This window comes from Bactrocera oleae, chromosome 3 (assembly GCF_042242935.1).
Source record: "Bactrocera oleae isolate idBacOlea1 chromosome 3, idBacOlea1, whole genome shotgun sequence".
Taxonomy (NCBI): domain Eukaryota; kingdom Metazoa; phylum Arthropoda; class Insecta; order Diptera; family Tephritidae; genus Bactrocera; species Bactrocera oleae.
The window spans coordinates 57118269-57132150 of record NC_091537.1 but is presented as its reverse complement, the minus strand read 5'-3'; the positions used below and the strand labels follow the sequence as shown (position 1 = coordinate 57132150).

Below are 13882 nucleotides of genomic sequence, written 5' to 3'. Positions count from 1 at the left end.
ATTTTTCGAATTATTCAGCTTTAATCGAAATATGTGCAAAAGGCAAAGAAATAAGTGTTGATGAGCGGAAAATAATTTTAAAATTAAGGGAGGGCGGTAAAAGCTTTCGTGAAATTGGACGAGTTGTTAACGGAACGTAGTCATCAGTGTTATACGTCATCTAAACATTCAAAAAAACGGGAATTATTACTTCAAAGCCTCCGATCTGGACGTTTGAGAATATTGACTGATCGGGAAACACGCAAAGTTGTATCTCGTGTAAAGGTTAATCCGCTTCCCAAATAGCAGAAGATGTAAAATACAATCAAAATGCAGCGACACAGCAAAAAATATTAAAAAGTGCTGGTCATAATGGGCGAGTGGCACGCCTAAAGCCATTAATTTCCTTTAAAAATCGTATGAAGCGCATTGCTCGCAAATGAACATATAACCAAGTCTATATCTTTGTATAATGAATAATTTTGATTATCTAAATATTTCAAAACGACAAATGAAGCAAAGTGGTGACAAATTAGGATTGCCAAACGTGTTTTGTTTCCAACAGGACAATGACCCTAAGCATACAGCGGAACTTGTTCGCCTTTGGCTTCTTTACAACGCTCCAAAACAGCTACATTCACCTCCACAATCACCTGACCTCAATCCAATTGAGCATTTATGGGCTCTGTTGGAGCGCAGAATTCGTACACATACGATTACCAGCAAAGAAATGCTCAAAACCGTTATATTGGACGAATGGAGTAAAATGTCGACTGAAGATATGAAGAAATTAGTACATTCCATGCCTAAACGTCTAGCAGAAGTTCTAAAATTTCGAGGCTACCCCACGAGCTATTAAACTTTTTATATTTACTTGATATTATTGTGTTCTGTTTGATGAGCCGAGACTTTTTCCGTTTAAATTAATTGTTTTTAAAATTACAAAGAACTCTGTGGCTTTTGCTTCTTGAATTATTTGAAAAAAAAGTAAATATTTTTAATGAAAATGTATGATTTAATAACACAAAGAAATTTTTTTTTAATCTCTTAATTGGTCAAACTTTTATTTTAGTTTAAAAGATTTTGTACCCAGTGAGCGGATACTTTTTCTATCTAGTGTATGGTTCCGTATAACAATATTTACTACAATAAAGTTTAGGAAACCACGTACCAGCATAGTGACAAACATATGGGTTTCTTTGAGTTTGACACTCATCATATAAACCAGGAAAATGAAGCCAAATTGCTTATGACAATCTTAAAATATTTTATTACCTGAAAAGGATAAAGAAATATTTTACACAATTTCTTTGGGCATTAACAAGGACCAAGCAATATAAAATATTGATTTCAAGAAAAGGTCCTTGCAACAAATTTTTTTATATTTTTTTTTTTTTTTTGTTTTTTGCATTTTTTGGTTATTTTGATGTTTATTTTTTTTCATGTTGAAATTACAGAAAAATTATGATACTGACAGAAGAGCATTAAGCTGAAAACTGATGGATATTTGACCTTTCTACTTTCTACTACACGAGATTTTTTATGTTCTTTCATCTTATTTTTTATTTTCTTAGTTTTTGTGCTCTGGTAAAATGAAAACAATTGATACAAAGTGTTTGCGTGAGAATCGATATAGACGCAATGTTGCTTAACAGTGGAGTTGCAACTTATTTTCCAATTTGGTGGTATTACGATAAAAATTAGCAATTGATAAAACTTTTAGAATAAGTTAAGATCTTGTTTTTACGGAAATATGACAAGCAAAAAAATTTTCATAAAAGAATTTTTATGAGACCTGGTTACATGGTAATATAACAAACTTAAAATGCATTATGGCAATATATTAAATATTTTTAAAAGTTTATTGAAAATTTAATCTCATTAACCCTTTTACACGAAAAATCACCACGCAAGCTAAAAAGTTCACAGCTTTCTATGCAAAAGTGAAACTTCTTTGGATTGTAGATTTTTTGTAGTTACATTTCACAAAATCCGGGTAATTGATTCTTGAGGTATATCATTTTGACTGATACAAGATTGAGCATTTGAAAGACGAAGTAGGAATATTGTGTATTAAGGAATCACTGTATCTATGAGGGTTATGCGAGTTCTGCCTTTTTTCAGGCCATATGTGTATCGAAGTAATGACAGCAAGTTTTATTACGTACAGAGGCTGTTCATAAATAGATTTTGAATGAACGTAAAATTAAGTTGCAATATACAACGATTAACTGGTAAAGTCATGACGTATGCATTTTGAGATCGCATGGAATAATATTCACTGACTATATTATTTAGCGTTTTTAAAAGATTGATTGATAGATATATCAAAATAATGTAACAAATCACTAAAAACTATGACAAGCTGACCCAGGGACTTTTCCAATTTTTAGACCACAAGAGATTGCAAATCGTAACATAAATCAGATGGGAATGTTGAAAGATCGTTAAAATAAGTTTACCGCCCTCGATAGAAATAATAGGTTTTATTCTTTAATATGGTAAAAAAAATTTTAGTAGTTTTAGCTTAAAAAATAGCTTAATGGTTTAGCTTTTCCATTTTTACTTATAACAGCCCTTCGTCCTGTAAGAAATATATTTATAAATTACAACTATTATTATTAACTATGGCTGTGTATATATACCATCGTTATCTGAAGAGTTCGCGATCCCCATTGCATCCAATGATCTTATGAGTATACCAAGATTCGACCGATCGTCGAGATATTTGTTGTTAATACGTAGAGTAGTTCGCTCACGATTCTTCGTTTGTGTATGCCAAACTAGTATTTCTGTGCAGTTATTAGCTTTAGGTTCAATTATATTTAAATTTAACCGGATACTGCGTAGAAAAAGGTCTTCTTCATAGCCCGGTTTATAAGGCATACTAGCATTTGGATACTCAGCCATATATGCCAAATTCGTTGCAAATCCTGCCATATCCACTGGCCAACGCCTTTCTGCTACCCAAGAATCTAGAAATCCAACTACCTTTCCCTATCGAATATAGTTTTTAATAATTAAAGAAAAAATATATTTAAAGCTCACCTTCCGTACAACTGGTCCACTTACGGAGTACTCTTCAATTAGTCCCACAGGAAACATAGAAACTCGTTGTGTATCTCTTATTTCAGAGAATAGCCTTAAATCATATGTATTGTCATCATCGCCAAAGTAGAGAATTCCGTTTGTGATATTTCGCTGTCGTAACCATTGTAATGCTGCCCGACGGTTCGCTACACCACGAGGCATTGGTTTTTTCTTGCGGTAAGATGCTGGCATTGGACTTGCCAAGTGCGTAAAAGGTAACCCTAATGAAAAAAAAACTTTCTATTCATTGAATATATATTAATATATATACTAATGTATTACTTTGAAAAAAGTAACAGATACAAAACGCATACACATATATAATAAAGTCTGCGTTGACCCGACACAGTGAAATATATGGTTTCTTTTGAGCGACTCTACCATGATATCCAGCTTTTCGTAAAATTTTTCTAGCAGTTTCGGCACAAATTGTTTTTTTAATGGTTATATTTACGTTTTCAATAATCTTTGTGGACGTAATTCGAGGGTTAACTTTCACCATAGTTATTATTTTCCGTTCTTCCCGGGCTGATAATATTTTCGGACGTCCAGATCGCGGGTTTGACGTTAAAATTCCGTTTTTTTTAATTGTTTACGACACGCTGGACAGAAGAATACGCTCTTCCAATAGTTTGCCCAATTTTTCTGAAACTTTCGCCATCTTTTCACAACTTAACGATAATTTTTCTTTCAGACAGACTAATTTCTTTTGCTTTGGTTTCCATTTTTTTAAATATTATTAAAACGCGTCAAGAGCTCTTTAAACGACTTATTATATTAAAACACAATAGAATCTACGCAAAAAGAAGGAAAAATTCATGAGAAGTAACGGTATTTCCAATTCATGCTAAATGAACGCAGATTTAATGGCGCCTATGTTTACTTGTACTTACACTGAAATCCCGTTATCGCAAAAATGAAAATAGGAATATTAATTTTTGTTTTTGCATTTTGAACTTAAGAATATAAAGAAGAAATACATGTAAAAAATTTGACGTAAATCACCTATTTACATTGTGTTTTTACTTCACTTAAAAAAATGTGTCAGGTGAACGCAGACTTTATTGGCTATGTGTATGTCAATGAATATCTTATTCAAAAAATATTCGTGTGAATAAATCAATCCATGTTTTAGTTTTGATTCGGTGGCATCGAAAAAAAATTGGCTAAATGACCACTCAATCCCCCCTCACCGTAAGACACTGTCACACTACACCAACTCACATCCACATCACCACACCTACTTACCATACATTCCACACCTACATACCATACATTCCACATCACTACACCATGCACCAACACGCACACAAATACAACTTAACACCGGCATCACACCACCATGAAGACATCAACAGATATATAAGGGACCAAAAGAAGGATCCCGCTTCCCTTTTTTCATCGACTCGCTAGCGATCAGTTCTGTGAGCACCCGCCGAAATCGACTCTCTTTCCTTTTTAATTATTATCTGCTAACGGTGAGTGAAGTGAAAATTAATTTACTGATTACATAAATAAAAATTTATAAATTTATAAAGCCAATACTTCTGTTTTAGGGGTCACCAACAAGAACGACGCGATGTTAAAATAAAACAATACACTGAAATTTGGTCAAATTGGGTACTGTTTTCTTTTTTGTTAATCAGAAATTTTATGCCATTTATGATTTAAACAAAATGTCGGCCACGCTGAATGTTGTCTACGAGCTCCTCTAGGGTTGCTGGTTGAATGGCGTAAGAGACAGCGCCCCGTCTTGTTGGAAATAGAGATCGTCCGGGTCGACTTCATCAAATTCCTGGGAAAAAGTCGGTGAACATCGTTTGGTAACGGCATTTCGTGCCTCATTTCGAATAAATAAGGCCCGATGAAGCAGCCATACAATCCGCAATTTTGCGTTATAATCTGGAGTAATTTCCAAGTGTTGTACCAAAGTAAAACATTACATAATGAAATGGCAAACTGAAAACACTAACACAAATCCGTAAATGAACATCGCCACCTGGAGGTGTATAAATCATGTCATCCTTATTGTTAGACGCTGTATTAGCAGCATAAATTATGCAGATAGAGATTTTCGGTGCTGGCCCAATTTACGTTCTCCACCACAGAAAAAAGATGTAATGGTATATTTGAAAGAATAATGGAATTCAAAAAACTTTTTGAATGGCCACACATTGGGTAACAACTTGACAATTGTTAGTTACCTTTTCATACCCTGAAAAGGGTATATTAGGTGTGTCCGTCTGTATATATGTAACTCAATTTTTAAAATTTCGACCTGAAATTTTGCACACTCCTTTTCTCACTAAGACGTTCCTCATTTGTCGGAACCGGAATTTGGCATGGATTATTATCTAAGGAAATTATGCAATATGCGAAGAAATTGTTTAGATCGGATCACTATAGCCTATAGCTGTTAGACAAAGTGAACGATCGGAATCAAGCGTTTGCATGGTAAACAGTTTAATTTCACGAGATATCTTCACGAAATTTGGCATGTATTATTGTCTAAGATAACTATGCAATCTGAGAAGAAATTATTCAGCTCGGCTCACTATAGCTGTCTAAGACAATCGTTAAGATCAGACCACTATAACATATAGCTATAATACAAACTGTCCGATAAAAATCAAGATATTTTTATACTTCTCTATGCTATCTTAAGTGCATCTGTAAAGGGTATTATAGCTACGGTGCAGCCGAAGTTAACGTTTTTTCGTGTTTCATTCTGAAATCGATTTCGGTCACGTAACTTCTTTATACAGTATGCAAGCTTAAGTCTTCGTTGAGCGTGTAATATCGCAATATACTATAAAATTCGAATTGTGCAGAAAAAACCAAACAACAATTTTTAAAATTACCGTTACACTCGCTTTTTTACCCTTGTTTGTTGTATATTTATAGTTTTCCTAAATTTTGTATTTTTACGTAAACCATATAGCCAAACCAAAATATTATTTGCTTGGACAACCCTAGTTTAAGGAAGGGTAAAGTGTGAGCTTATTTAAGGTGTAAATCAAGGACAGCTCACAATATAACGTGATAAATGAACTACAATTACGAGTATTATAGTATATACGTATGTAGTTGCTGAATAAATCTGCACAGTAGCTCACAGCTTATTTCATTCAACGTACCTTTCATAACAACATTTACATTAACTTACAAACTACGATGCTTAATTTTTTTGTTCAATTTATATTAATTTCGTTAGTTCGCCAGAGCGGAAAGCCATTGTAAGTCAAAAGTTAATAACACAGCATATTTGATAAGATACTTTGGATACTTGGATCCAACTAAGGAGGCCTCAAAGATGAATTTTTTTTTTTTAAATCGTGTTATTTTGACGCGAATATTACAAATCCGTGAGCGGAAAGTTAATTTTTTCAATTCAATTTTTTTAAAATTATTTTAAATATATTTGTAAGTATACTTGTATACATAAATTAATGAACAAATTCACTTTCCGCTCACGGATTTGTAATCATCGCGTAAAAATAAGACGATAAAAAAAAATTTCATTTATGAGGCCCCCTTAGTTGGGGGACCTAAACTATACATTTACCGATACTTTAATTAATTTTTTTATATTAACAGTAATTTTCGTAGTAAGTACTAGATAATTATTATAACCCAATTCAGTAAGCACTCTGTAGTCACTATTTGAGACATTTTGAAGTAAGGTCTCAATTTGTGACAAGTTACTATTCACGATACAGTCTCTAGCCTTTAATCCCAAGATAATGCCTCAAATTTTCAGGTAATAGTAAGCAGGTCAAAAAACTAATAAGAATTCTGGTTTTCCATTTTGAATATCCTGACACTTCTCTTATAGAGGTCATCACAGATATTAATCGATTGTCGGTTTTTATATTTTGTAAGCAACTCAAACAAGTAAATATTAAAAATATTTTGGAGACTTGTGACTGTATCAAAGTATTGAATTCTTATATTCTTATATTAGTTTGATTTTGCAAGCGTGAGTGCAAACATCAACTTCAAGAATTCTAACCTTCGAAACAATCATAAGTGCTCGGGAGCCTTGCCCATCTTCGCTTTTCCATACTCGATGCAAGCAGGCACACACCAATTTTAAACTGCTCCGCTCTGTCCAATTTGCCTTTGTGACTGGGCTTTTTGCGCCTATTTCTTCACTCACATTTGTTCAACTCCACTTCATGCATTACACCTCGCAATTCTGGATTTTCTTGCAAATACTCATCCATTTCAGCGTTTATTTTATCCTGCTTTTCCAACTGTTAGGACCCTTGTACTGGTATACAAGCTTCTTGTTCTTCTGACTGTAAGAACATTGACACTCTCGACTGTTCTTTCTGCATTAATATATTTTTCTAACTGCGAGTACAAATGCGATTGTTGTGCAATCATTTGTGTTGACATCTCTGCTATATACCTACCTCCCGTTCTTTCAACTATGTCGACTACTCTCTCCTTTGTGTCGATATTTGCGTTGACATCTGCGACATTGCAGCACAAATCATATTCATGTCCATAATATTTGGCGAGCATTGAGTCTCTTCCTCTAATTCCAATTGAAATTTATATTCAACATCAATATTTTCTGCTTCTATCGCCTCTCGTACCCGCGATTGTAATTCGGACTTTAATCCTCCTTTTTTAGTTGTGGAATCTTCATATCGTTAAACTTTGCCATTTTAAAACAATTATCTCCTTGGGAATTTATTTGACAACCCCACTTCTGACATGGCAACTACGAATTTCGATGTTTGGTTAATTCTGGCAATTTATCGTCGATTCGATTTTGTTTTCATTTACATCTTTATTGTCTACATCCATCGTTTACACCGGTTAGGAAACCATATACAAAAATATAACTTATCACGCAGAGGAATTTAGTAATTTTCCGACGAACGTAAAATTTAGCTTAAATCTACTAATTTATAATTTTACGAACTCTTGCATAAATTTGAGCAATCCTGCCAAATACCCAAAAGTAAAATCCTTTTATAAGAGTCAGAGCATGTATACTGGTAATTATAATCTAGTAGGCTTATGCAACTGAGATGTTAATATAATATATTGGGCATATAAAGAAGAAGTCAACTAGAGAGGCAAAAATCATTATATTAGGGGTGTGGCGCTAGACCACAATCACACCGAATTATATATTATTTGGGCCAGAAGATGGTCTCAGCTGTATGTATTTGCTTTTACCATTAAACTAAAGTCTGATAGAGAACATGTTTCCATACAATTGTATTAAGATAACTAACAATTTGACTGCTAATTTGGAATAAAGTCCACTAGAAATATATGTATGTATTGTAGTATATGGTGGCTGAGGTAATTTGCGGACCGATTTCATTTCAGTTCAGTTTCGCAACCAAAATACGGTATTTCCAATACTTAACTTAATTTTCTAAGCCATGAAAGATATCTATTTTTCTTTACCATAATTTTCAAAATAATCGCGCTAGGTAGGACGACGTGGTTTTTGTTCAATTTCATACTTTATTTAGAAACGTTTACGCTAAGTCTGATTATTTTTCAACTTTAATTTAAACATTACCTATTAATTGGTACAATCAAAAATATTTCCCCAACCGCCTGAATAGATTTACAAGTTTTACAAGGTGTACCGGTATGAAATTTTTTTGTGAAAATGAAATACAGCAGTATTCTGAAATAACGAACACATTAATTAATCTGCCTAGTTAGTTATATCGAAATATTCGTTAGTTCGAGTGCTCACTTAGCGAGGTATGTTTTTAAATAATAAATTAATACATTGTTTATTGAATTATTTTTTAAAAAAGAACGATTCAAAGCGTTTATGCATGTTAGCATACCTCAAAGAAAGTAATGTTCTTAAAAAGCAAATTCATGAGATTAAAATATTTGTATATCAGTAATAAAGTTTCTATAGCTATTTAAAAAATTGATTAAACGTCAATTGCTTCGTTGGAATACGAAGACTATATTTGATGGATTCTTCCTGAAGTTCGGCCAATAAGTTTTATGAATTCGACATGTTTTTGCTTTGCCCACTGGATAAATGTAAAATTTTCTGTATGAAATTTTGTTCAACCCTTCCATTTAAATCGTTGCCTGAGAATTGAAGCCGAAAATGTTACATAAAAATATTTATTTAAAAAGGCCTAAGCATTTAACAGTTGTAAACAAAATTAAACTTTTTTGCTTTATGAATCATTTAAACTATATCTTACTAATTGACGTCGCTGATTTCAAATCTATTCTCAGTTTTTTTTTCTAGTAGCTCTAGTTTTAGTGATACAGATACTTTCTGAAATATCGTTACTCGACTTACTTGAATTAATTTTTAGGGCAAAAATTACTTAATTTTCACAAATAAACCGCTATGATTACATTAGGAAGAACTTCTTTAACGGATCCGAATAGTATTTGTGCTGTTTGTGGTGACTATATGTTTATAGAATGCCGTATAAAGCCTTATAATGGCTCCCAAATTTAAACGGCATTCTCTAAACAGTAAGCCTTCATGTGCTGAACTAAAAAAGTTTGGCATTTGAGAGTGAATTTAGTACCGGAGCCAGAGAACGCATTATATTATCCACTCTTCATATAATGGATGATATGATAAAAGTTTTTAATAGCTCTAAACAAGGATTGGGAATATTTTAAATATATCAGTAAAATATATCAGAATAATTGAGCACAGAAAAAATTTGCTCTGGTATTTTTGACGGTCCTCAAATCAGGGAAAATAAAGGACCAACATTTTACTGATTGTATGACAAATAAGAAGATAAATGGATTGAAATTATTTGGGATGTGCAAAATTTCTTAGGAAATAAAAAGTCTCCAGACTGCATTCAACACATTGAGCAGCTCATGTTATACTTCCTGAGACTAGAATATAACATGAGCGTCAAGCCATTTAGACCGCTTCCTACTTGTAGAAAATTTAGGCGCCTTAAGTGGAGAACAAGGAGAATGCTTTCATCAGGATATTCGCACTATGGTAGAATGATATCAAGGTCGTTGGCATGCAAATATGCTGAAGCATTCAAAACAAGACTGATGTTTCTACTTATGCAAGAAAAGCACATAAAAGAAAGTTTTTCGTGTTGAGTAAGAGCAATATATTCTATAATTATAAAATTGCAGTATTTTTGTCTAAAAATGTAATATATTCATATTTCGAAAACTAGAGCTGTTAAAGAAAAACTGACTACAGATTTGAATTCATACAAAACTTCATAAAACAAAACTACTGATTCCCAGTGTAATTTAACGTTTTCATTTGGAAAAGCTGAACTCGATGAAGCGCACTTTTTTTCAAATGAGTTTTTCTCGAAACGACTTTTTTGCAACTTGCGCGAATCCTAGCTCGAAAAGTTATTGACGAATCGATCTCATAATGTGTGTTGGCTAAATGAGTTAAGCTTCCCGCCCCGAAAAACTCAACTACACCGCACAACACATCACTCACAAGACAACACTGGCACACACCCCACACCTGGAAACAGCAGAACACCCACACACCACACAACACATACAAATGCGTTACACTACTGGAAGCAGCCGCATACACACACACACACAGTAGGATCTCAACACAGCTCAACATACAAAATATCTGTCCTCGAAGCGGACAGCCCCTTCTCTCAGCGACTTTCGAGCAACAAACACCGAACTTTCTTTTGGCGCGCGTGTCTCCTCATTTCATTCATCAACCATTTTTTATACTCTCGCAAATTGTTACATACATTTTTATTACCTCTCCACTGGTATGCGACCAGGGAGTGCGTTGAGATAATCTTTGTGTAATTATTTAAAATAAATTTTGTGAACATTTAAAAAAAAGGAAAAAAACATATAATCCAAATTTCATTTGAATATACGTGGAGTGAAAATGGCAAGTAAGTGGTGGCGTTAACATTGGTCTTTGAAGCCATTCAGAATGGCACTATTGTGAAAAACAAAAAAATTTATAATAAAAATAAAGTTGGAAAACAAAAAAAAAATCAGTGACAAACAAATACAAAAAAAAAGGATATATATAAAAAAAAATAAAAGTAGAAGACATAAAAAAAAACATAAAACCATACTTGTGTGCTGGCGAGAACCCAACAACAAGTGTACTGCAAAAAAAAAAGCAGAAGATTAAAAGTGCAGTGACCACAACAACCAAAAAAAATTTATATATATATATACTTGTATATACATATGTTTTTGGTGCAGAATTCACAGTGCAGTGACTAAACGGAGCAATACTCATACAAAAACAAAACGGGCGCGAATTAAAATCCATATATATGTATATATAACACAGAAAACGGGCGCGAAATTAATACAACCAAAAAGCCCATCTAGAGGAAGTCCACATATATACAAGCTATAGTGCCCAAAATCCCTTAACGGATTTCAGTGAGTTGTATCGATTCCGTTTTGTATTTCATTACTGCAGGGTATATGTATATTTATTACGGTTTACATTTAATCTCAAGCCGGTTTGAATAACAAACAAAACAAGAAAAAACGTTAACTTCGGTTGCGCCGAAGCTATAGTACCCTTCACAAATACAAAGGCCCTTTACAAGAACTTGATTCCGAACGTTCAATTTGTATGGCAGCTATATGATATAGTGATCTGATCTGACCAATTTCTGTGGAGAATAATTGGTAGCCTTAAGCAATAACTCGTGCTTAATTTCGTGAAGATACCTCGTCAAATAAAAAAATTTTTCATGCAAGCACTTTACTTCGATCGTTCAGTTAATATGGTAGCTATATGCTATAGTAATCCGATCTATACAATTTCTTCGGAGATTAGATTAATGCTTTAAATAATAATACATGCCAAATTTCGTGAAGATACCTCGTTAAATGAAAGAGTTTTCCATACATGCACTTCATTCCGATTGTTCAGTTTGTATGGCAACTATATGCTATAGTCATCAGATCTAAATAATTTCTTCGGAGATTACATTGTTGCCTCAAATAATAATCCATGCAAAATTTCGTGAAGATAGCTCGTCGAATGAAAGAGTTTCCCATACAAGCACTTGATTCCGATTGTTCAGTTTGTATGGCAGCTATATGCTATAGTCATCCGATCTATACAATTTCTTCGGGGATTGGATTAATGCCTTAAATAATAATACACGCCAAATTTCATGAAGATACCTCGTCAAATGAAAGAGTTTTCTATGCAAACACTTGATTCCGATTGTTCAGTTTGTATGGCAGCTATATGTTATAGTGGTCCGATATCGGCCGTTCCGACAAATGAGCAGCTTCTTTGTTAGAAAAGAACAGGTGCAAAATTTGAGATCGATAGCATAAAAACTGAGGGACTAGTTTGTATATATACAGACAGACGGACAGACAGACAGACGGACATGGCTAAATCAACTCAGCTCATCATGCTGATCATTTATGTATATATTTTATAGGGTCTCCGACGTTTCCTTCTGGGTGTTACAAACTTTGTTGCAAACTTAATATACCCTGTTCAGGGTATAAAAAAACGGTAGCCAAACGGTTTAATTTTTTCGGTAAAAAATAAATAAATACCGCAAATACAACAGTTTGGCATAATACATATATATATTATATAAATATATCTGAATATATACATATTTTTATTGCCTATGAAAGCTATATATACCGAGATCACATTTACGAATCGTAGTGCACATACTTTGTTTCTAATTACGTTTATGCGCTGTTTCTTAACTCAACTCCCGCTTACATACGTACTTATACAAGTACGTAATAATATAATATTATACCCTACTAGGGTACCACTCAAAGTTAAAGAATTTCTAAAAGCGCTTTCCAAACACTATATACTTATAAATAAAAAAATAACAATAACAAAAAATTGTGAACAATATTATACATATTGCTTTATATACAATTTAAATAGCATAAAAAACAAAAAACAAGTTAACAAAAAATGTGCTTGCGTAAATAAGTACAGCACCAACAACAACAGCGCAAGTGGTCTGAAAACAATACGTAGCCCAATTAATAGACTCAACTAGATGGATGTGCACACACAAGAAAAACAAAAACAAAAAAGCGGAGAATAATAATGAAAGCAGCAAAAAAGAACGAAGCAGGGGTGATTGGAAGAGATGGCGTAGAGCAAAGTGCGGTGAAAATTTCTGCAGCAAAATGCAAAAGTGCAAGCAAGAACAGGGACGAAGCTGCGCAGCTTGGTGATAAGTGTGACGAAACTTTTAAGTGTCATTCAAATATGAAACTTCCAAAAATTGTAATTTGCATTATATGTGAATGTGTTTATCACGAAGGTGACTTCAACAGATTTAAAAAAGGTTTTTACGTGGGTAAGCGATTGATTGTGTGTCCGGATCATGGTGATGTAAACATAACCTCATCAGACCACGCCACGCTGGATGAAAACTCAAGAAAAATAATAGCATATATAAAACAGCACGAAAAAGAAGATCTTAAGTTATGTTTGAGCAGCAGTGTAATGTTAAATACATCAAGCTCACAAGATCTTCTCAATAAAACAGTGAGAAAGAATGAGGATGAACAGCTCCTGAATGCCAAGGTTGAAATTGAACTGCTACGTGATTTAAATCAAGAATTGAAATCTAAAAACAAATTATTAACTGAATTACTGGAAATAAATAAAGCAGAAGTAAACAAATGTAAGTCGTACGCGGAAATTTTAAAAGAGGATAAGAAAGAAAGAGTGTTTGAAAAAGTTCCAGCGATTGTAGTTAAAACCAAGAATAAAGAAACTCATAAAAACTATGCTCAACTAGTTAAAAAAAATATTTCTACTAACACAAGTGCTCAAATAAAAAAT

The 13882-nt window shown here is 33.3% G+C and overlaps 1 protein-coding gene across 3 annotated transcripts in view; it reads right to left on the bottom strand.

Moving 5' to 3' along the window:
- Nucleotides 1-2432: 2432 nt before the first annotated feature.
- GlcAT-S (Glucuronyltransferase S) overlaps nucleotides 2433-13882 on the bottom strand; it is a 61195-nt gene continuing 49745 nt past the window's right edge. For 2 of the 3 annotated variants that reach the window (XM_036356786.2, XM_070106665.1), the window contains exons 3-5: nucleotides 3028-3290; nucleotides 2625-2976; nucleotides 2433-2563 (exon numbers count right to left, since the gene is read on the bottom strand). In XM_036356786.2, coding sequence (XP_036212679.1) covers nucleotides 2502-2563; nucleotides 2625-2976; nucleotides 3028-3290 — 677 coding nt within the window. In that variant the 3' untranslated portion in view covers nucleotides 2433-2501. The remainder of the gene's footprint in view (nucleotides 2564-2624; nucleotides 2977-3027; nucleotides 3291-13882) is intronic. The other variant, XM_036356787.2, reaches the window with a different exon arrangement.